We start from the raw sequence: 19,152 nt of genomic DNA on the forward strand, positions 1-19,152 counted from the left end.
TAAATTTATCACTATGTTTTTGGAACAGAACGAAATGTTATTATTTTTTGTCATTCCCGTGACAAATGTGTGAACGGGTTTTCATAATAAAGTTGCATTTGCGCATCATTTTAAACTAAAAAGAAAGCACATGGCGTCACGGTAACAAACTACATGTTACATGAAGTATTTCTCCGTTGATCAAAATTCAAAACAGAACACTTCAACAAGTTTGTATCAAAAACCTACGGAATGTAACAATATTTTTAATTTTTTCGATACGTTCTATGAAATATGAACGAGAAACAATAAGTGAACTCATTTGCAACGATATAAGCCACTGAAACAGAAATTTGTTCGCGCTGATCATGCGTGCTGCAGAGAAAGGTATGTGTGTATGTCGATCATATATATTAAAAAGAAATTGCAAAATCTCAAATTAATCTTTCCGAAAATAACGCGAGGAAACGAGATTTTAGCAAAATTATAAAGTGTGCAATAGTTGCAAGCTGATAATTGAAATAAATCCAAAACTAAACGTATGTGCCAGAATATTCCTCGTCTGTAGACTGTACTGTAATTTGATTTTCATTTTCTATATTGTTTAATATTATACCAGTATTAATGATGTAGGTGTGGGTGCACAACACTGACCATGGTTCACGAGAGAACTCTTTCATGGAATTATTGCGTATATTAATAAAAAAAGTTTGGCACACATGAGTATATAGTGCATTTACCTATATTATAGTGCATTCTGTAGTGCATCATACTGCATCCATTTCTGCAGCAGAAAAATGATTTTGCAAACCTGAACCCTGTATTATTATATATGCAGTCTGTTTCATCTGTATAGGATTTATCACCGCCTATTCAAAATTTTATTTGTTTGTAATAAGACAAGAAGAGTGCTCAATACAAAAAAAAGCACAGCGTAAATATTTAACTAATTCTTTAATCTCAAAATAAAGTCGTTGCTACACAGTGTTTCACGTACACTAAGCTATAAAAGCAAAGCGATCATCAGACGACTAAACAAAAATTCCAGTTTTGGAATATATATATATATATATATACATACAATGTTGTATACGCAAAATCCAACCGCAATAGTTTTTTGGTATGTTGCAGTGTTCTTTTTTGAAATATCATGCTAGGTGGTACTGGCAAGTCCAGCGGCTACAATGTTTTCAATACAGAACCAATAACTGCCATGGATATTTCTACAAAAGAACCATCTTTTATTGCAGTGGCTGGAAGAAAAGGTAGAAGTCTGTCAATCAATAATATTGCATAATAATTAGGTCAAAAATACCTGTGTATGGTATATTTTGAGCCAGGCCAAAATATATTCAACTGGGGTGACATACGAGGTCGAATATGCTGGTAGCAGGTAGCTGTATGCATGGTATATTCGATCAGTGTAATAAATTGATCAGTGTAATAATTGAAGGTGGGTGATAACAGTAGAATAATATTAATTTTTTTAATCCATCTTCAGGTAAAAAAAATCCATTTACAACAGTTATAAAATATCTGTACAATTTTTATCATGTTAGTTTCTCATTGCGGCTCCAATTATTACAGTACTGATCTCATCGCGTTCACATTTGTCGTTCGCGTTTCCGCATATGCTACGAATTTGATGATCGGAGTTTCCCTGCATAAAAAAGGCTTTGGGCAGTAACTCTATCCCTCTCAATTTATTTTAGTCCTTAGTTCGTATTGTCATCGTGTCGTGACGTCTCTGTCCCTTGTCCTCTCATGTACCGCTTGTTCTTAGGTTGTCCTTGTTATCACCTTTTGTAAATTGATACCTTGTAAATATATTACTAGTCTACATATTCAAATTATCATGTAATTTATCATTTAGTCTGAAGATGTCTTAAGTTAAGACGAAACGTTACTACCAAATATATTCTTATTATTCTCAAATGGTTTGATTGTCTCTTATGGCTTTACTGAAAGCACTATGTTGGGCTTTAATATTTATACTTCGAAAATGTTAGGTGTCAATGAAAAATATTATTGAAAATTTGGAAGGCGGCAACATGCCTCCCCCCCCAACTTCTAAACTAAATTTCCTACATTGGCTTTGAACGACTTCATAAGTAGTTCCCGTTTTAACTTTGCTAGATTCAATTTCAATAACGAATCTCTTATATTTTTCTCTATAGTGCTTAAAATCTTGCAAGTTCAGAAGAACGTGTTTAGTGAAGTGGCCAATCTGTGTAGCGCGAATAAGAAATTGGGCCTGGATTACAGCATGACTGATGTGAGATGGGAACCTGCTGGAGGTAGGAAAGTGTGCAAACTTTAATCCTTGATTGAAGGAGTAAAAAAAGATAACTCAGTGATGTGCTTGACATTTATCATAAACCGTTATTAAATGCTACAGCTACAGGTAAATATTAAGTTGTGTTGACACGTTGACCACATTAAATGGGTGTTGTAGACTGAAAAGCGACTTTAGAACTCAATTCCAATAAAGTATTTTTGATTTTTCATTTGCCTGGAAGTGTACTTTTCAACCCATTAGGAAAAAAACTGCAGCCAGTCTTTTTTCCACTAACGGATTCAGGGTAATGAATTGCACGGCTTAATTTTAAATCAAAAATATAAAATAACAACGCTATATTGCATGGTTTTTGATTTCTAAAGAATATTTTTTGATATACCAATTTGATTACCAATGAGAGCTGTAGAAATTTACTTTTTCTTACCCTGGATCCACAACTACTACCTTCTACCGCCGGGTTTTGTCCGTGTGAAGGCTTAATACTGGGGAATACAGCACTGCAGGAATTTTAATGAATCATTGCATAAGATGTTGAATTTTAACGAAACATTGCATTGGTGTAGATGAAAGGCTGGCGACAGCAGCAGGCAATGGAACTATCTTAGTATGGAATGTGAATTTGGCAAAAAACGCGAAGCAAGTGAACTGCGGGAAAAGAGGTACGTGTAAAGCATTTAACCATTTTTGTCCGACATTTTACAGTCATTTTTTTTCTGAGGAAAAAGTGCATGACAAAATTCATAATTAGATGTCGTGCATAGAGGTTTGAAGGTGAATGTCCTGTCAGATATACATTACAAGCAGGGCGAAAATATTAAATTGGAAAGAAAGGCAAACGGATTATCGAGAAAAAGGCTATATATGGAATCATATTCCAACAAACAGTTCCAACCATTGGCAATTCTCGAGCCCACCCGCTCCCTCCCACGAACCTGCATTAAAAGTGTCATTCGAAGAATCTGAAATTTATGAAAATGTTGTTTTACTCTCTTTGCTATTACACATTTCCACGAGTTATTTACTATATTTCTTAATTTCTTTCGTCTGGCTTTTTTAATGGATTTTAAGTAATTTTCTTTCTTCCTGTGATGTTCATTCAGACATAGCAGAACACAGAAGAACTGTGAATAGGATTTCGTTCCATCCTACCGAACGTGATATCTTGATCAGTGGCTCACAAGATGGCACCATGCGTTATTTTGTTAGTGATACCTTGGTATTGTATTTGAAGGGTGGTTTTAAAACCTCGATGACGGTGTGTTATGCATCTTACACATACTGCAACGTTCAAAAACATTGTGCATGTACCACCCGGAGGAAATTTCGCCATGTTGGAAAAAATTTTGATGTTAAATAGTGGGGCCTATTAAACAGTGAACGTAGGTACTTGCAATTATGTACACCACCAAATCATCATCCCCAGCTTGATGATCAGTTTATAAACTTGGATATAGTTATTCAGGAGAGAGATCTTGCTAAATTGTTAATCGCAAAAAAGGATCAAAAGTAATGTCATCACATCATTTTTGGGAAGGCCTTCCCTCATCTTTCAATCCTTCCATGTAAAGTTTAAACGCTTGCAATTGTTGATGGTTGCAATTCTGCAGCGTATTCGGGGTTTCTTTCTTTGTTATATATGAGAGGATTCTCTTTTTTAATAGGATCTTCGTAAGGCGGACGCGTGTTTGACATTTAAAGGAAAGTCGCAGAACGCCAGCGTCCGTGACGTGAAGGTACTTGAAATTGAAAAAGCATCATCTTTTACGAAACAATTTCACAAAGAAAAGAAAGTGTGCATGTAACTCCGTCTATTTCCTATGCTCTATAATTCCCTCAACTCAACTTTCTATAAAATCGGATTGTTAACAGCTATATACAATAGTTTTCTGTTAGTTTGCATAGTGTTGAAATATTTTAGTTTTTTACAGATGTTCAGCTATTTTTCAAACTAAAGCTTTAAAATTTGCTTTTTTGCATGTTATCCTTTTTTCGATTAATTGATGGATCCTTTCTTATTACTTCTTCTTTTTTAGTTCAAACCATCTGACGCCAGATATTTTGCTGCAGCAATGGAAAACGGCGAAATTCAGGTGGGATATTTGTGTTCCATAATCACTAAGTCAATTTGCATAGGGGTCGGGGCCTGCCGCTAGGCGTGATATTATCTTTGACTGGGTAACAAGTCTACTGTGAATAAATACAGGAAATGCCAGTTATAGCCAGGCGCACACGACGCGATTTTTGTCGTACGATTTTAGTCGGCCGATTTTGAAATCGGCAAATATCAAACTGTTTTTATATATTCCGATTGCTGATTGAAATCGCTTAAAGGATATTGGCAATAATTTGTCGATGACAACGATTTAGTCGACCGACTAAAATTGTACGACAAAAATCGCGTCGTGTGCGCCTGGCTTTATCATGGGTAACAAACATTTTAATTCGGGCAATAAATACAATGCAATAATAGTATAATATAAATAATAATAAATACAATGCACGGTAGAACAACTGCAATAAGAAAACGGTTTTTCGGTCCGTGTTTTGATATTCCTCGTGCCTAATTCGGAATATTTTGTTTTGTGCAGCTATGGGACTCGCGCAAGATCGACAATTATTTGCAAGCGTTTGTCGCACACGTCAGTGGTCCAGTTTTTTCAATCGACTGGCATCCCGAGGACCACGATTGCCTTGGCACTGCTGGAAGAGACAAGTTCATTAAAGTAGGCTGAGGATTTTCTTTCTGTTGTTATATATATTAATTCTTGATAATTGCTTTAATATTATACGATAAGAACATGACATGAAACAGTAGCTTACACTGTTAGCTTGCATGATTACAGTAGATATAATACATATAGCAGAGAATTCTTTTGTTTGCTTTCAAGTATAGCCAACGGTCTTTGAGGTCTCTTTTTCACTCATGGAGCGGGCGAATTGCCAGCGGTACCCATTTATGCAATGTAAACTTTTTTTTTATTAGGATACATGTATGATACATCCGCGAGTTTTCCAACAGGTTTTTTGATCAGTAAAAATGACGTCAAGTCAGGTTGATAAGATTTCAAAAGAAAACAAATGTCGTAACGTTTCTTTTCAATTTTCCGTACTAGGTTTGGGACACGCAGCACAAGCCGACGGAGACGCATCAAATTCGAGCTATTGCTGAGGTCGCTCGTATTAAATGGAGACCATTTCGAAAATATCATATCGCGAGGTTTCTTTGTTCTTCTGTTGTTACAGTACCGTTAAGCTTGCATGGTTTCTAATATGACCTGATTGTGTTTTATATAGTTGTGCTTTGTTGGTGGATAACTGTGTTAGCGTGTGGGATATACGCAGACCATATCTTCCGCACGCTCAGTTCACACAACACCAGGACGCTGTTACAGGTACGCGTACAGTACGCACTGCCAGGCTTACATATATTCGCGCAGAAATCATGAAATATTTAATTCATGGAAATTTAATTTATATAAAGCAGTTGTACAACACGTTGTTAAGGATACAAAATGTAACCCATTTTTTTCGCTGTACAGATACAAGACCACCTTAAATGGACCTTTTGCATAATAGACCAACTTTTGATTCAGGTGACAAAAAGGGAATTTCCTAAAAGAGCATACAAAACTTAGTAAAATTGCCAAGTTTTACTGCGAAATATTGTAAAGTGCCGCAGATATAGCCATGCGAAGTTGGCGAATTTTGTATACTTTTGTATTACGGCCGGACGCGTGTAACTGAATTAGTTACACGCTTCCAGCCGTAGTAGAAAAGTATACAAAATTGGCAACTTCGCATGGCTATATCTTCCGTACTACTTTACATTTTGCAACCAAACTTGGCAATTTTACTAATTTTGGTATGTTCTTTTTAGCTGTTGTGATATATTTCCTGCTTGTCACCTAGATCTGAAGTTGGTCTATTATGCAAGTGGTCCATAGAACGTGCATTGTTGGCAATACATTTGTTTGATATTTTCCCGTATAGGAATTGTTTGGGACCACAAGGACCCCAATATATTGTTCTCATGCGGAAAGGATTCGATGATTTATCAAAACTGGTTTGTAGACGCCTACAGACCTGCGGAGCATGCTCCTCCTGTTGCACTTGGTTTTAGCTCTACTGGAGATATTGCATTTGCAAGAAGTGGTCAACTTACTCCTCCTGAACCAAAGCCGAAAATGTATGTTAAAATTTGCGCCACTCAATATTATCCCTGAGCCGCCGCGAAACGAAACGATTGGATTCGACCACATTATAAAATTTATAATGTTCAAAAGATAACATTTGACGTTTATTTTTTGTACTATTTTGATGTATTGGCGAGGGGATTCTGCATAAATGTATTATTGCTTCTAGTAAAGTTGAGCTTTCATATCAATTTTTCGATCAAAATTGGTTGAAATATTGCCAAGACTGTGCGCATGTTAATTCATGTCAAAACTGCGCTAATTTAGGAAGCACTCTGGATTGCGTTGTAATTTCCTTTATGTTTCTTTTCAGGAAATTTAATGCACATTTGACCGCTTCACTTGGAGCAATGCGTAATCAGCAGCCCGCTAAGGTCGAGGAAGTCACTGCAGTCACTAGCACGTTGTCGATGTACAATTTTCCTGCTGGTAGTATTGGTGTAAGTCATGCATGTTGAGAAATTTTAATAACGAATATTTTCAAGCAGTAATGACTCCCAGAATGTGTTTCGTAGATGGAATGTTTCTAATGTGGAATTTGGATAAGTATATGTCATTATCCGTTTGTAATATTTTTAGGACTTAAAAAACTTTAAGGTATTGGCCAAGAACTACCTTCTCAGCGGACAGCCTTTTGATGAACTTTGCGACCACAATGCTGAGGTATGCTTGACTGCATTAATTTCTATTTCTTCTTTCTCTCAAACCATAACCAATATATTTATCTTCCAAAAACATATTTGCATATTGGAAAATCGCAGGACTTAAGAAAAACGAATTATCCATGACGTGATTATTAAAGGATTATAGTACCTGATTAATGATTAATATTGTGCGTAAATATAAAGCTTCTGAATTATTGGGAGACAATATTTTTTAGGTGTAATGGTAATGAAATTAAAAACAACTTAAGCTGCATACAAGATTTATAATCTTTATACATTGTTTTGAAGCAGATGGCCACTTTGCGTTAATTAGTCTGTAACTATAGTCAATGGCTTTTATTCGATTTTGAAATCTATTGAATTTAAATTTAGTGAAAAATCGTCCTTACTATGAACGTGTTAATATAAAATCCCGTCCCGGCTCAAATAGTATTAATTCAAATACCGGTGTCATTTTTTCACCTTTAAGCAATGTAGTAAGCTTGGACTCCGTCATGAGGCGCAGACGTGGAACATAATAAAGGTCATGTATTCGTGTAATTTCTCTGAGCTGCTGCCACCTTCGAGCTTCGCCAAAGCTGTGCAAAATGATTCTTCGTCAGTTGCTCCGGCACAGTTGGCCACAGAAACGAACCAAAATAGTGAGTTGACAGCTCGTAGAGAAGTTTTGGTTATGGAGTTGGATGACGTCTCTATCTCATAATCTGTTTCGGTTCGTTTCTTTGTAAAGGTCAGACTGTCGACACATTCAATGATGAAGACAAAGAAGTTCAGAATATATTAAGTAAAAAAGACATTCAATCTGATGAACAGCAAGGTATATTTCTAATCTGGGCTTACTTACTAGTAATTTTGTTTCTTCAATAGCATAGAGTGATTGGAGAGACAGCTGAAAAAAACATTAAAAAGACGTTAAAACTTACGTGACCTATATAATTTGTCCAGCTTGTTGCATGCAGAAATATCTTTAGACAGACTCTTTCACTATTGAAAATCTTTTATCACCATTTTTCGTCTGAATGCGGTAACAATTGTCTGCCGCAGTGCAAAACGATACAAACTTTGCATTCTTACTAGATTTAGTACAATTTTTTGTACAAAACTGTTGTGATTATTTGTATTTATTGTATTTAACTTATTTGTATTTATTTTCATCAAGAAGTGGTCTATAATGACAAAGGTCTATTATTATATACACTCTGTCGGCTTTACTCGACGGTTCGGAAAACTGTTTTTAATTGTTTTACTTCAGACATTTTATTCTTGAAGTTTGTTTACAGAAGATTCGTCAACAAGCGAAGATGATATTACAGAGAGTGACACATTTTTTGGCGATAAAGGTATGCTATATTTAATTGCTTGATTGAAGAAAGAATCATAAAAAAAAGAATTGTAAGAACATATGAGATAATTTCATTTGCTTTCGTTTAAGATTTTGTATTCAGTGAAGAGCAGGAATTCCAGTTTGATTCTCAGGATATCAGTGGAGAAATGCAATTGGAAGATTACACTTTGGCTAATGTAAGTTTTGCCGTAGGTTCAACCAAATTATTCCCATTCAGGTATAAGAACAGCATAGGGTTAATTTCTTAACAATGAAACGATCAATATTATACGAATAAAAGTACATATGGTTCATTTGTGTAGAATTCAAATGAACAAAAAATGTATAAATTTTGGTGCACGATATCCATGCACATGCACGCATAGAGCAAACCACGCATTTCAAATCATATGACAGAAATTTCACATTTTGAAACTTCGGCCACAGATTTATTGAAGATTTCTACACATATGCAGCGTACATGCATGTGCATGGTGTATTTGCACACATACATGCATGCATGTGCGGTTTCGTAATACCAAACATATGACTTTAAAATCACTTTCTTAAAAAGCCGTAGCATAATGATATAGCTATGCATGCAATTATCACACAACTAAGTTACGTGGTATTGCGTGACTTAACGTTATTGCTTTCTTCATCTTCAGGAGGCATTTGAGCCTAGGCAGAACATTGAAGATAGGTAAGGTTCAAGATAATATATTTGAAAATCATGCATGTTTCTTCCTATTTCTATCAATATTCTGCGATAAAGTTTGTCCAGTAAACATCTTTAATTAACTTTGGCACATTCATTGCATCCTTACTCTGTACTGCATACATGGAGTTATGTTAACTTCCTAACTTTATATAGATATACGTCTGACTGGTTATAATAGCATGAAAGTGTTTTAGTTATTTATAGCTATAGGAAGCCTAGTACCTAGTGTGTATGTGTATGCGCGAATACTATAGCCTAAACTCGTCCGGCAATTGGCTATTGCTAAATTAGTATTCTGAGAAACGTGGAATTGATAAGGTGCCTTCATCACTGTTTATCACTGTTTTTATAGACCACCATCATTAGAGACAGACCAGGAAAGACCTGATACGCCAATAAGGTACCATATTTATGGCGCTTTCATTTAATTTAAAAGGACCGTTCAAACTAATTTGTTGAAACTGCATGCATGACATTGTGTGGTATATTAGGCTGTAGCTTTTAAAATCTCCTTCCTCTCAAAGTAATTGAAATTACGGAATAGGAAGTATGCAATGACTCTTGTACAACTCTCTATTCCCTAAGTCTTATCTTTTTTGTCTCCCTTTTTTATTGACGAAGTACATAAACGGCCGCGGTCGTTTACGCCAATATATATATATATATATATATATTGCATGTTCTTCCACAGCTTTATATTCCCCACAGATTTTTCCTGGTTATAATTTCTCGTCTGTATATATAGTCCCATAGATTCTGATATTGCAAGTGTATATACCCAACAGACGTCGTTCGTGGAATCTTTGCTAACAAATCAAGGAGAGATGAAAAATGTAGTAAGTATGCTATATTACAATTTAGAACTCTTTCAAACAGTCATTTTAATTTACAACTTGAAACAAATTGTTTCTAATTTATTTCAGTGATATAATGATTATATCTTTGGTGCACGTTTTACCATATATATATAGCTATTATTACTTAAGTAAATATTGATAATATATTATAATATTTTTTGCTCAGCTTTTTCCAAAATGGGATTGCTCAGGGGTCGTGAAAGATTGCTTGAAATACTATGCTAACAAGGTATATGTAACAACTGGAAACTGGCATACTCTTGCCACAGAATACCTAACAGAAGTAGAACTCCTGTACTTTTTTCGTAAGTGTGATTCGTCATGATTCGTCACTTAGCAAGTGCATTTTTTTGAGGTAGTCACCCCCCTGCCAATACTAAAAATGCGCTGATTTTAGACATTGGCAGGGGGGTGACAGCCTCAAAAAAATGCACTTGCTAAGTGACGAATCATGACGAATCACACTTACGAAAAAATAGTATAGAGTTCTACTTCTGTTAGGTATTCTGTGCTCTTGCTCTGATATGCGTTACGTCATAAGCTGGGTAAAAATTCGTTTTGTAACTTCAAATTAACGATCCAGCGAAGTGATAGTTTCATGGTATTACAATTACGTATCTCAAATGATAACGTTTGAATTGTAAGAGTTGTAAACTAAAGCGTAAACATGTAATTGTTATTTTTTAAGCGTTAACCCTGCTTTTGACGTCACGTAATTAGATCTCATCATAAAACAAGATGGCGGATGTATCTCGATAGTCGATGTTTTTGATCGCCAATATCTTGCGAAGTAAGGAAGATAAACAAATTTTGTAAAATGGTTCTAAAAGAAGTGTAAATTTTCTTTTCTAAAAAACAGAATTCATTTTTATTGCCATATCTCTTTAATTTAAAAAGAGATTAATATATCTCGGCTTTGTATACTATTTACAGTACTATATGCAAGATATGATGATTATAACATTACGGCACAAATTAAGACAGCTGGGAACTTTTGATTTGATCTGCGTTAAATTATTAAGCGTGAACTATTTGACAGTTCTGTTTCGGTTTTAAACGAATTGTTATTCCTTGTTCCAAAGTCATTAGCTTTACCCGACTGTTTATAAGGGGACCAATTAAATTGAGATATTTTGTCATTCGTGCTCATTTTTACGACACGAATAACAGAATACCTCAATTTTTTTCCCCGCTGACAGGAACATGTGTATATGACAATTGTCACGAGTGACGTGCATGTGTATGTGCCTAGTTCACCAGTCTGCACCAGGCCTTAGTAAACAAAGAAACGACTGCTTCGATTAGATGTGGTTTCATTCGTAAACTTTTTGTGCATTGTTCGAAGTTTAGATGGATAACGTCTTGTAGTATAAGTGAACATATTATGAAAATTTAAAAAAGAAACAAATTCGTAACATAGTCCATGCTTTGTACTTTAACGCCAAATGCATGGTAGTATTTTTTATGTGCTGAATACTTTATATTAAATTTATATAATAGGGAGATATTCAGATGTGCGTATCAGTTCTGCTTGTTCTTGGTGATAAAATAAGACCCGAGATAGACGAGAAAGTGCAGGAAGAATGGTTTAAGTCATATTTAGGTAATGTTTATTGCGAGATGATGTACAAAGCTTGTAGTTATTTAATTAAAGTCTGTACACGAACTTATTTAATTTACGCGCGGCCTGCCTATATGTCATGTTAATTCACAGCTTAAAGCGTGCTATAATTACGATGCCTGTCCTTCGTATTAAAACTAACCGATATAATATTATTGAGAATGCGTTCTTCCGTGGATCTGCAACCCTTTTTTACATCTGCCGTTGCTGCCCCAAACTGCTTACGGCGCCTTTCGTCTGTGCAAAACGTTGGTGCTCCTTTTTATTTTAGATTTACTTAGTTGCTTACAAATGTGGACAATTTCAGCTGAAATAATTAATATTTCAAATTTGCCTGCCTTAACGGAGCTAAACCAGGTTGGATATTTATTCTGATTTAAGTTCTGATGAAGTAGCATATCTATAACATCAGAAGCCTGATGTTCCTCGCTTCAAATTTTTCAGGTTCAGAAAATGCATGTAAATGCATTTCAAACCCAAGATATAGCTAAATTACCAAGAAACCAGGCTAGAATGTCATACAAATACATTATGGGTCTTGTTAAAAATCTCGCAAAACTGATAGGATTATCAATCTGTTTTAGCAATGTCACAGTCATTATATTCTTGTGAAAGATTTATTTCCTTCTGATAATTGTAGACGTCCACGACAGTTCACACACTATGTAGTAATGAAAAATGTCGAAAGCCACTTCCGCCAGATAAATGTGGTTGGACTTGTGCCAAGTGCAAGAGCCTTTCTCCGGCCTGCTCTATCTGGTATGTGTCACTAGGAATATCCGTGTGTATATCCGAGTATATATGTATTCTTGTCCATAGGATGTATACAATGTACCATAGGTGAAGAAGTTATGGGGCCGGTTGTTCAAAAGCCGGTTAACGCTAACCCAGGATTAAAAATGCCTAACCCAGGGTTAAATTTTAAACCTTGGTTGATTTGCGTTGCACAAAGCTCTGTTAGCGTTAACCCTGGGTTAAAATTGATAAAAAAATTAACCCTGCTAGCTAGATGGGTTAACTTTTTAATCCTGGGTTAACTTCAATTCAAATAGGATGAATAAGGAGCTGAAACACGTAAACACGTATAATTCGTCATGAATTAAACACTTTTGAAAGGTTTTACGAATAATTTCGACAGCAAATAATTGTTTAAGTTTGACTTCGTTCGGTTTCAGCTGATGTATTGATTTATTTATCTTCGCTTCAATTCAATGCAATACACGATAAATGAATACAACCGTACAAATTGAAACATCGTAATCGAAATATTTGTTTCGGATGCTTAAATTCGATGCTTTTGATTGGCAGCAAGTGGTAAGGCTATGTTTGTTCCTGAATTTTGAATAATAAAAGAATGCCTGAAATTTTAAAATAGATTGTTTATAATTTGCTTAATTTTGTTTCACATCGACATTGTTTATCATAGAAAATGGCCTTTCATTTCGAATCTTTCCAAAATTCCATGCACGGAAATTACTGTTCAAAACAACGTCCCTTCGACCCTGCCCTCACGGCATATAATCTTTCGACTAACAATATATCCTCGTCGGGTAAAGTTTTGACGCTCGTTTATTGACCAATCGAAAACGTTCTTATATCCAATTTAGTCCTTAAAATACATTTAATCTTAGGTTAAATATTTTAACCCTGGGTTAACTAACCCTACCACTAACCCTGCTTTGAACAACACAGTTTTAACCCAGGTTTAGCTAACCTAGGGTTAAGGATTTTAACCCAGGTTTAGCACTAACCCAGGGTTAAATTTAACCTGCTTTTGAACAACCGGCCCATGGTGTTTACATGCATGCATCTAAATGTTGGCTAAAATGTACCTCTGACACGACACTAGTTTCTAGCATGAATGAGAGTATATATCTAAACATTGAAAACAAACATGGAAATTCTACATGAGGTCCGTCAGTTATAAGCAATAATGGCTATAATTGCGAAATAGCCGCCTTTTCATGTATGGTAATATTAATTTTCGATCTCGTACATACAGACATCGTCGGAAGGAAATTCTCTTGACGTTGTTCGTCTAATAACTGCCACGGGCAGATGAATTAACTAATGATAAAATATTTTAAACATATATGCTCATATCCGCTCACGCGCGGACGAAAGACGAATTTTTTAGCTTTTCTTTTTTCTTCATTACCAGCAATACGACGGTACGCGGCCTGTTAGCCTGGTGCCAAGGATGTGGTCACGGCGGTCACCTGCGACATATTAAAGATTGGTTCCAGAAATATCGCAGTTGTCCTACAGGGTGTGGTCATAACTGTGAATATAGATGATAAATGCTAAATATTTGCAAATCCGTGTGCTGTTAAAAACTTTCCGAGATGTTTTCAAACCCAACTCATCTTGGTTTTGCCGAACTGAGGTCTGATTTCAAAACGTTAATGTCCAGGTTTCAAAAACTCTTCCAGTGCACGTGCATGGTTAACGCTGAATTATAAATATTAAGTAATTGTTTATAAAGTGGAAGGTAATACAGGATAATCTAATTTTATTTTAATTGAAGATTGGTTAAACTTCTTACTGATTCCCGAAGCCCTAGTTATACACGATACAGGATTCGTAAAAAGCGTATAGTTAATTGTGATAGTCAGTGCATGTACTCGTAGGGGGGTTGTACGAACACACATAATTGTGCAATTATTAAAAAACCTGATGTCGAAATTATGCCAATCCTGTATCGTGCGTGTGACTGGGCGTGACGATTGAAATTATGCCTGCATGCTTTTATGTATAGAGAAGTAAATTAAAAACCTTCTTAGCATTTTAAAACGAACGAGCGCTTTTGGTCAAATTATAATAGATTAAACAATGTTTAAGTTTTTAAAATTTTTGATCTACCTAGTGGAAAACTTTGTGCATAATAAAAACCTCCTGATCTTCCAAAAGTTGTTGAAACAGAGTTTTTTTTAACCAAATCGACGCAAATATTAAATCATTAATTATACATCATCAGTAATCGCGAGCGTATATTATACTGCAATTTCATTGGCCACAAGGAGTGCGATTTGAGCATTATTAACTTACCCCCTTTGCGAATTGCGTGTTGTGTAATTGCACTCTTGCTCATATCTAATAAAAATTACTGTTATATATACCACTATAGTCGGTTGCATATGGCATGAACAGTTTTTTATATTTTTCAAAATTAAAAAAAAAATCTGTAGTGGACCACCTTAAGAAAAGACTTTTAGGTCCTTAAAAGGATAATGAAAAAACAGTCTCGTGGTCATGGTGAAGACAGTGTTCCCTAAGTGTTAAGTCAATGGTTCGAATTACGTGCAAGATCGAGTTCCTTCGAAAAAAGGTTTAATTAAATAAAATAATTCGCCACACGTTCTGCTGGTCTTGTGGTGATTCGATGCTCTCCAGGCTTCCAAACTGGGAGTTAGAATCCTACTATAACTGTTGAAATCATTATGAACTTCGTGAAAAAGGTTAAAGTAAATTAAATAAGCATAGCTGTTCACCACAAGATCTTGTAGTCTAGTGGCTAAGACGATGGTCTCCCAAGTGGTAAATCGATGGTTCGAATCCTACCATAACTGTTTTTCATTATGAACTTCGTGAAAAGGATAAAGTAAATTAAATAACCATAGCCGTTTACCACAAGATCTTGTAGTCTAGTGGCTAAGGCAATGGTCTCCGAAGTGGTAAATCGATGGTTCGAATCCTACCATAACCGTTTTTCATTATGAACTTCGTGAAAAGAATAAAGGAAATTATATAATTATAACCCTTCAGCAGAAGATCTTGTAGTCTAGTGGTCAAGTTGTTGGCCTTATGTGTCGACAGTCGAAAGTTCGAATCTCGTTTTAGATAAACTAAAATTTTCGTTATTGATATTACATGGTAAAGTTATAGAGATTAAGTTAGCGTAGGCTTCCAACAATCACCAGTTAGCCTTGTGGTAAAGTCATGGACTATCAAGTACAAGATCGAGGCACCAAGAACAAGATGGTACGTTTCTCATGGCGGTAAAAGAAAAAAAGAATGGTAGGTATGTTGCTCAGAAGAGGCTTATACTCGGTTAATCTTTGGAAATCAAATTTAATCTTTAGGGTAATTAGAGGATAGATAGGGTGAATGAGGGGTATATGAGTACAAAAAGACTTAGTAATTGGGCGGCGGCCTCGGCTCCCGGGGCAAGGGGGAGGGTATAGGTGAGAAAACAGTATATAAAATGTTTAAGTCTTTTTGTACTCATTTAAACCTCTTTACCCCTATTTATCCTCCTATCTACTCCTATCTATCCCTACTTTTTCCTATCCTCACATATCCCCAACTATCCCCTAACACAATTAAATGTTTGAAGAAAGCTTGCTTTGAAAGTCAGGAAAGCCGGGGGAAAGAGAACCCCCCTCAGTCTACTCCTCGCCCGAGGCGAGGGCATATTCGCCCTCTCGCACTACTCCTCTCACACTCACAAATTCTCACTTTATTACCTTGTTGTTCTTTTTCGGTTTATCCAGGGCTTGAACCATCGACTGTATACTTGGCAGATCATCGTCTTCACCACTACACCACCAGTTCTTGTGGTGAAAGCTAACAGTTTTTTATTTTACTTAATCCTTTTTGGAAGTATCTTTGATGAAATAGAAGAAAAGAAACATTCCCATCTGGGACTCGAACCTCCGCCTTTAAACTCGGAGAGCACTGCCTTTACCAGTAGACCGCACAATCTTGCGATGAAAGGCTGTACTTTTTTCTATTACCGAATACCTTATGGGTAGTATCTTTTTAATTTTCATGATTTATTTTCTCGTCTAAAACACGCACACAATTGTATCTTATTCGTAGCTTGTAACCTAATAGTAGCCATTTGTGTTCTCACTAAAATATCACATGCAAGTATCAAGTGCCTTAAAACAATATGTTTATTATGTTTCCATAAGTTAGTTGTTATATGCGGCCCAAGTGAAGCTAATGGTTACGGTGCGATTGTTTTGTATTTTTAATGAAGTAAAAAGTAAATTAGTTCAGTTCAAAAGCGCAATTTCCGCAGTTAACCACGGTAACAAACAAACAAACAAACAGCAGCTCAACAATATTACGGCAACGATTCATAATTATTTCATTTAAAAGTTCTTCGAAGAAACGATTAAGTCAAATAGAGAACAATAGTTTATCGACAAACGATGTGGTCGTCAAGCAGTTGTTAAGACGTTGATCTCTTTTGTATAAAGGTTCAAATATTAGATTAGCGTATTTTATATTCAACGAACCTGCTAGCGATACAAGCTAGTGTTTCGACTCTTTATACAACAAAGTCTTGAAATAAATAGTCAATGTCTGTTTAACTGGATATTTGCGATTTCAGATGCCATTTCAGATGTAATGCTTGTTGCCTCATGACTATACTTTTAGCCGGATTCATATTAGAGACGGGAAACTCATCGAAAGCGGGGGACTCGTCTGATGCATGCATGTGAATCACACACGGGTTTCTCGTCCGAATTTTCCCGTCTAACTTTCCCGTCCGCTAAATTAAGAGACGGGTAAGTTGGACGGGAATCCCGTCTGCAAGAGAAACTCGTCTTAAACTCGCATTTAGACGGATAAATCAGACGAGTTTCAGAAATACCAGCACGGTCAAGGACGGAACAAGGCTAAGGAAAATAAACACAATTATTAATAATATCCTAATGATAACGCATTACCCAACCCATCCTACGTATAAATTTCCATACCCAATTCACATTCAGACGGGTTTTTACGGCTTTCTTTTAAACCTATTTTGAAATATATTGTTAATTCTTGTACTTTACTTTGACTTCACGTCATTAAAAATACAAAACAATCGCACCGTAACCATTAGCTTCACTTGGGTCGCATATAACCAACTTATGGAAAGATGGTGCTATAAGGCGCCGCATATCTGTATGTGATCAGTTTAGCGACAACACAAATTGTTAATATTACATTACAAGCTACGAATAAGATAGTAAAGATACAGTGTGTGAAATTTGAGAAACTACATTATGAAGATTAATTAAAGTGAATTCATTTAAATTGTTATTTCATTTGAGATCCTACCAAAAGGTATTAAGTTTCGTCAAAGATCCTTCCAAACAAGGATAAAGTAAAATAAAAAACTGTTAGCTTTCACCACAAGAACTGGTGGTGTAGTGGTGAAGACGATGATCTGCCAAGTATACAGTCGATGGTTCAAGCCCTGGATAAACCGAAAAAGAACAACAAGGTAATAAAGTGAGAATTTGTGAGTGTGAGAGGAGTAGTGCGAGAGGGCAAATATGCCCTCGCCTTGGGCGAGGAGTAGACTGAGGGGGGTTCTCTTTCCCCCGGCTTTCCTGACTTTCAAAGCAAGCTTTCTTCAAACATTTAATTGTGTTAGGGGATAGTTGGGGATATGTGAGGATAGGAAAAATAGGGATAGATAGGAGTAAATAGGAGGATAAATAGGGGTAAAGAGGTTTAAATGAGTACAAAAAGACTTAAACATTTTATATACTGTTTTCTCACCTATACCCTCCCCCTTGCCCCGGGAGCCGAGACCACCGCCCGCCGCCCGCCGCCCAATTACTAAGTCTTTTTGTACTGATATACCCCTCATTCACCCTATCCATCCCCTGATTTCCCTAAAGATTAACTTTGATTTCCAAAGATTAACCGAGTATAAACCTCTCCCGAGCAACATACCTACCTTTTTTTCTTTTACCGCCATGAGAAACGCACCATCCTGTTCCTGACACCTCGATCTTTTACTTGATAATCCACGGCTTTACCACTAGGCTAACTGGTGATTGTTGGAAGCCTACACCAACTTATTCTCCATAACCTTACCATGTAATATTAATAACTAAAATTTCCATCTAAAACGAGATGCGAACCTTTGACTGTCGACACATGAGACCAACATCTTGACCACTAGACTACAAGATCTTCTGCTGAAGTTCTATGGTTATTTAATTTACTTTATCCTTTTCACAAAGTTCATAATGAAAAACGGTTATGGTAGGATTCGAACCATCGGCTTACCACCTGGGAAAGCATTGTCGTCGCCATTAGACTACGAGATCTTGTGATGAACGTCTACGATTATTTAATTTGCTTTATCTTTATCACGAAGTTCATAATTAAAAACGATTATGATGGGATTCGAACCACGGATTTACCGCTTGGGATACCATTGTCCTCGCCACTAGACTACAAGATCTTGTACCGAACGGCTACGGTTATTTAATTTACTTCATCCTTTCCATGAAGTTGATAACGAAAAACGGTCATGGTATGATTCGAACGATGCAAGGATTTACCACTTGGGAGACCATTGTTCTCGCCCCTAGACTAGGTAAGGATAATCATTGGGGTTCAAGGCTTCAAGAGTCGTCGCCTTAGTATATAGGACATTGCACAATGTGGCTATTGTGGGGTTATTACTTGTTCACTGCGACTGCGCGGGGTTTATTAATACATAATTTGACATTTTCTCGCTTTGCAATATCGTTTAA

At 36.1% G+C, this 19,152-nt stretch overlaps 1 protein-coding gene across 2 annotated transcripts; it reads left to right on the top strand.

The window, feature by feature from the left end:
* The first annotated feature begins 187 nt into the window (after window positions 1–187).
* LOC114539324 (GATOR complex protein WDR24-like) lies at window positions 188–14,498 on the top strand. 2 transcript variants are annotated; one of them, XM_028559949.1, is made up of 25 exons: window positions 188–366; window positions 1,137–1,244; window positions 2,157–2,276; window positions 2,842–2,937; window positions 3,379–3,479; window positions 3,940–4,011; window positions 4,312–4,368; window positions 4,867–5,001; window positions 5,392–5,495; window positions 5,573–5,670; window positions 6,269–6,464; window positions 6,785–6,911; window positions 7,051–7,134; window positions 7,606–7,777; window positions 7,867–7,953; window positions 8,417–8,476; window positions 8,569–8,657; window positions 9,129–9,163; window positions 9,534–9,581; window positions 9,927–10,017; window positions 10,205–10,267; window positions 11,539–11,641; window positions 11,931–12,016; window positions 12,300–12,418; window positions 13,821–14,498. In XM_028559949.1, exons 1-25 carry the CDS (start codon window positions 348–350, stop codon window positions 13,954–13,956), a joined length of 2,406 nt encoding a protein of 801 aa, XP_028415750.1. In that variant the 5' UTR covers window positions 188–347; the 3' UTR covers window positions 13,957–14,498. The 2 variants fall into 2 exon arrangements, with proteins under 2 accessions (XP_028415750.1, XP_028415751.1); XM_028559950.1 differs by having other exon boundaries at window positions 8,420–8,476.
* Window positions 14,499–19,152: the final 4,654 nt, after the last annotated feature.

The sequence above is a fragment of the Dendronephthya gigantea genome, unplaced genomic scaffold (genome assembly GCF_004324835.1).
Source record: "Dendronephthya gigantea isolate DGI-Jeju-01 unplaced genomic scaffold, DenGig_1.0 000199F, whole genome shotgun sequence".
Classification (NCBI taxonomy): Eukaryota; Metazoa; Cnidaria; class Anthozoa; order Malacalcyonacea; family Nephtheidae; genus Dendronephthya; species Dendronephthya gigantea.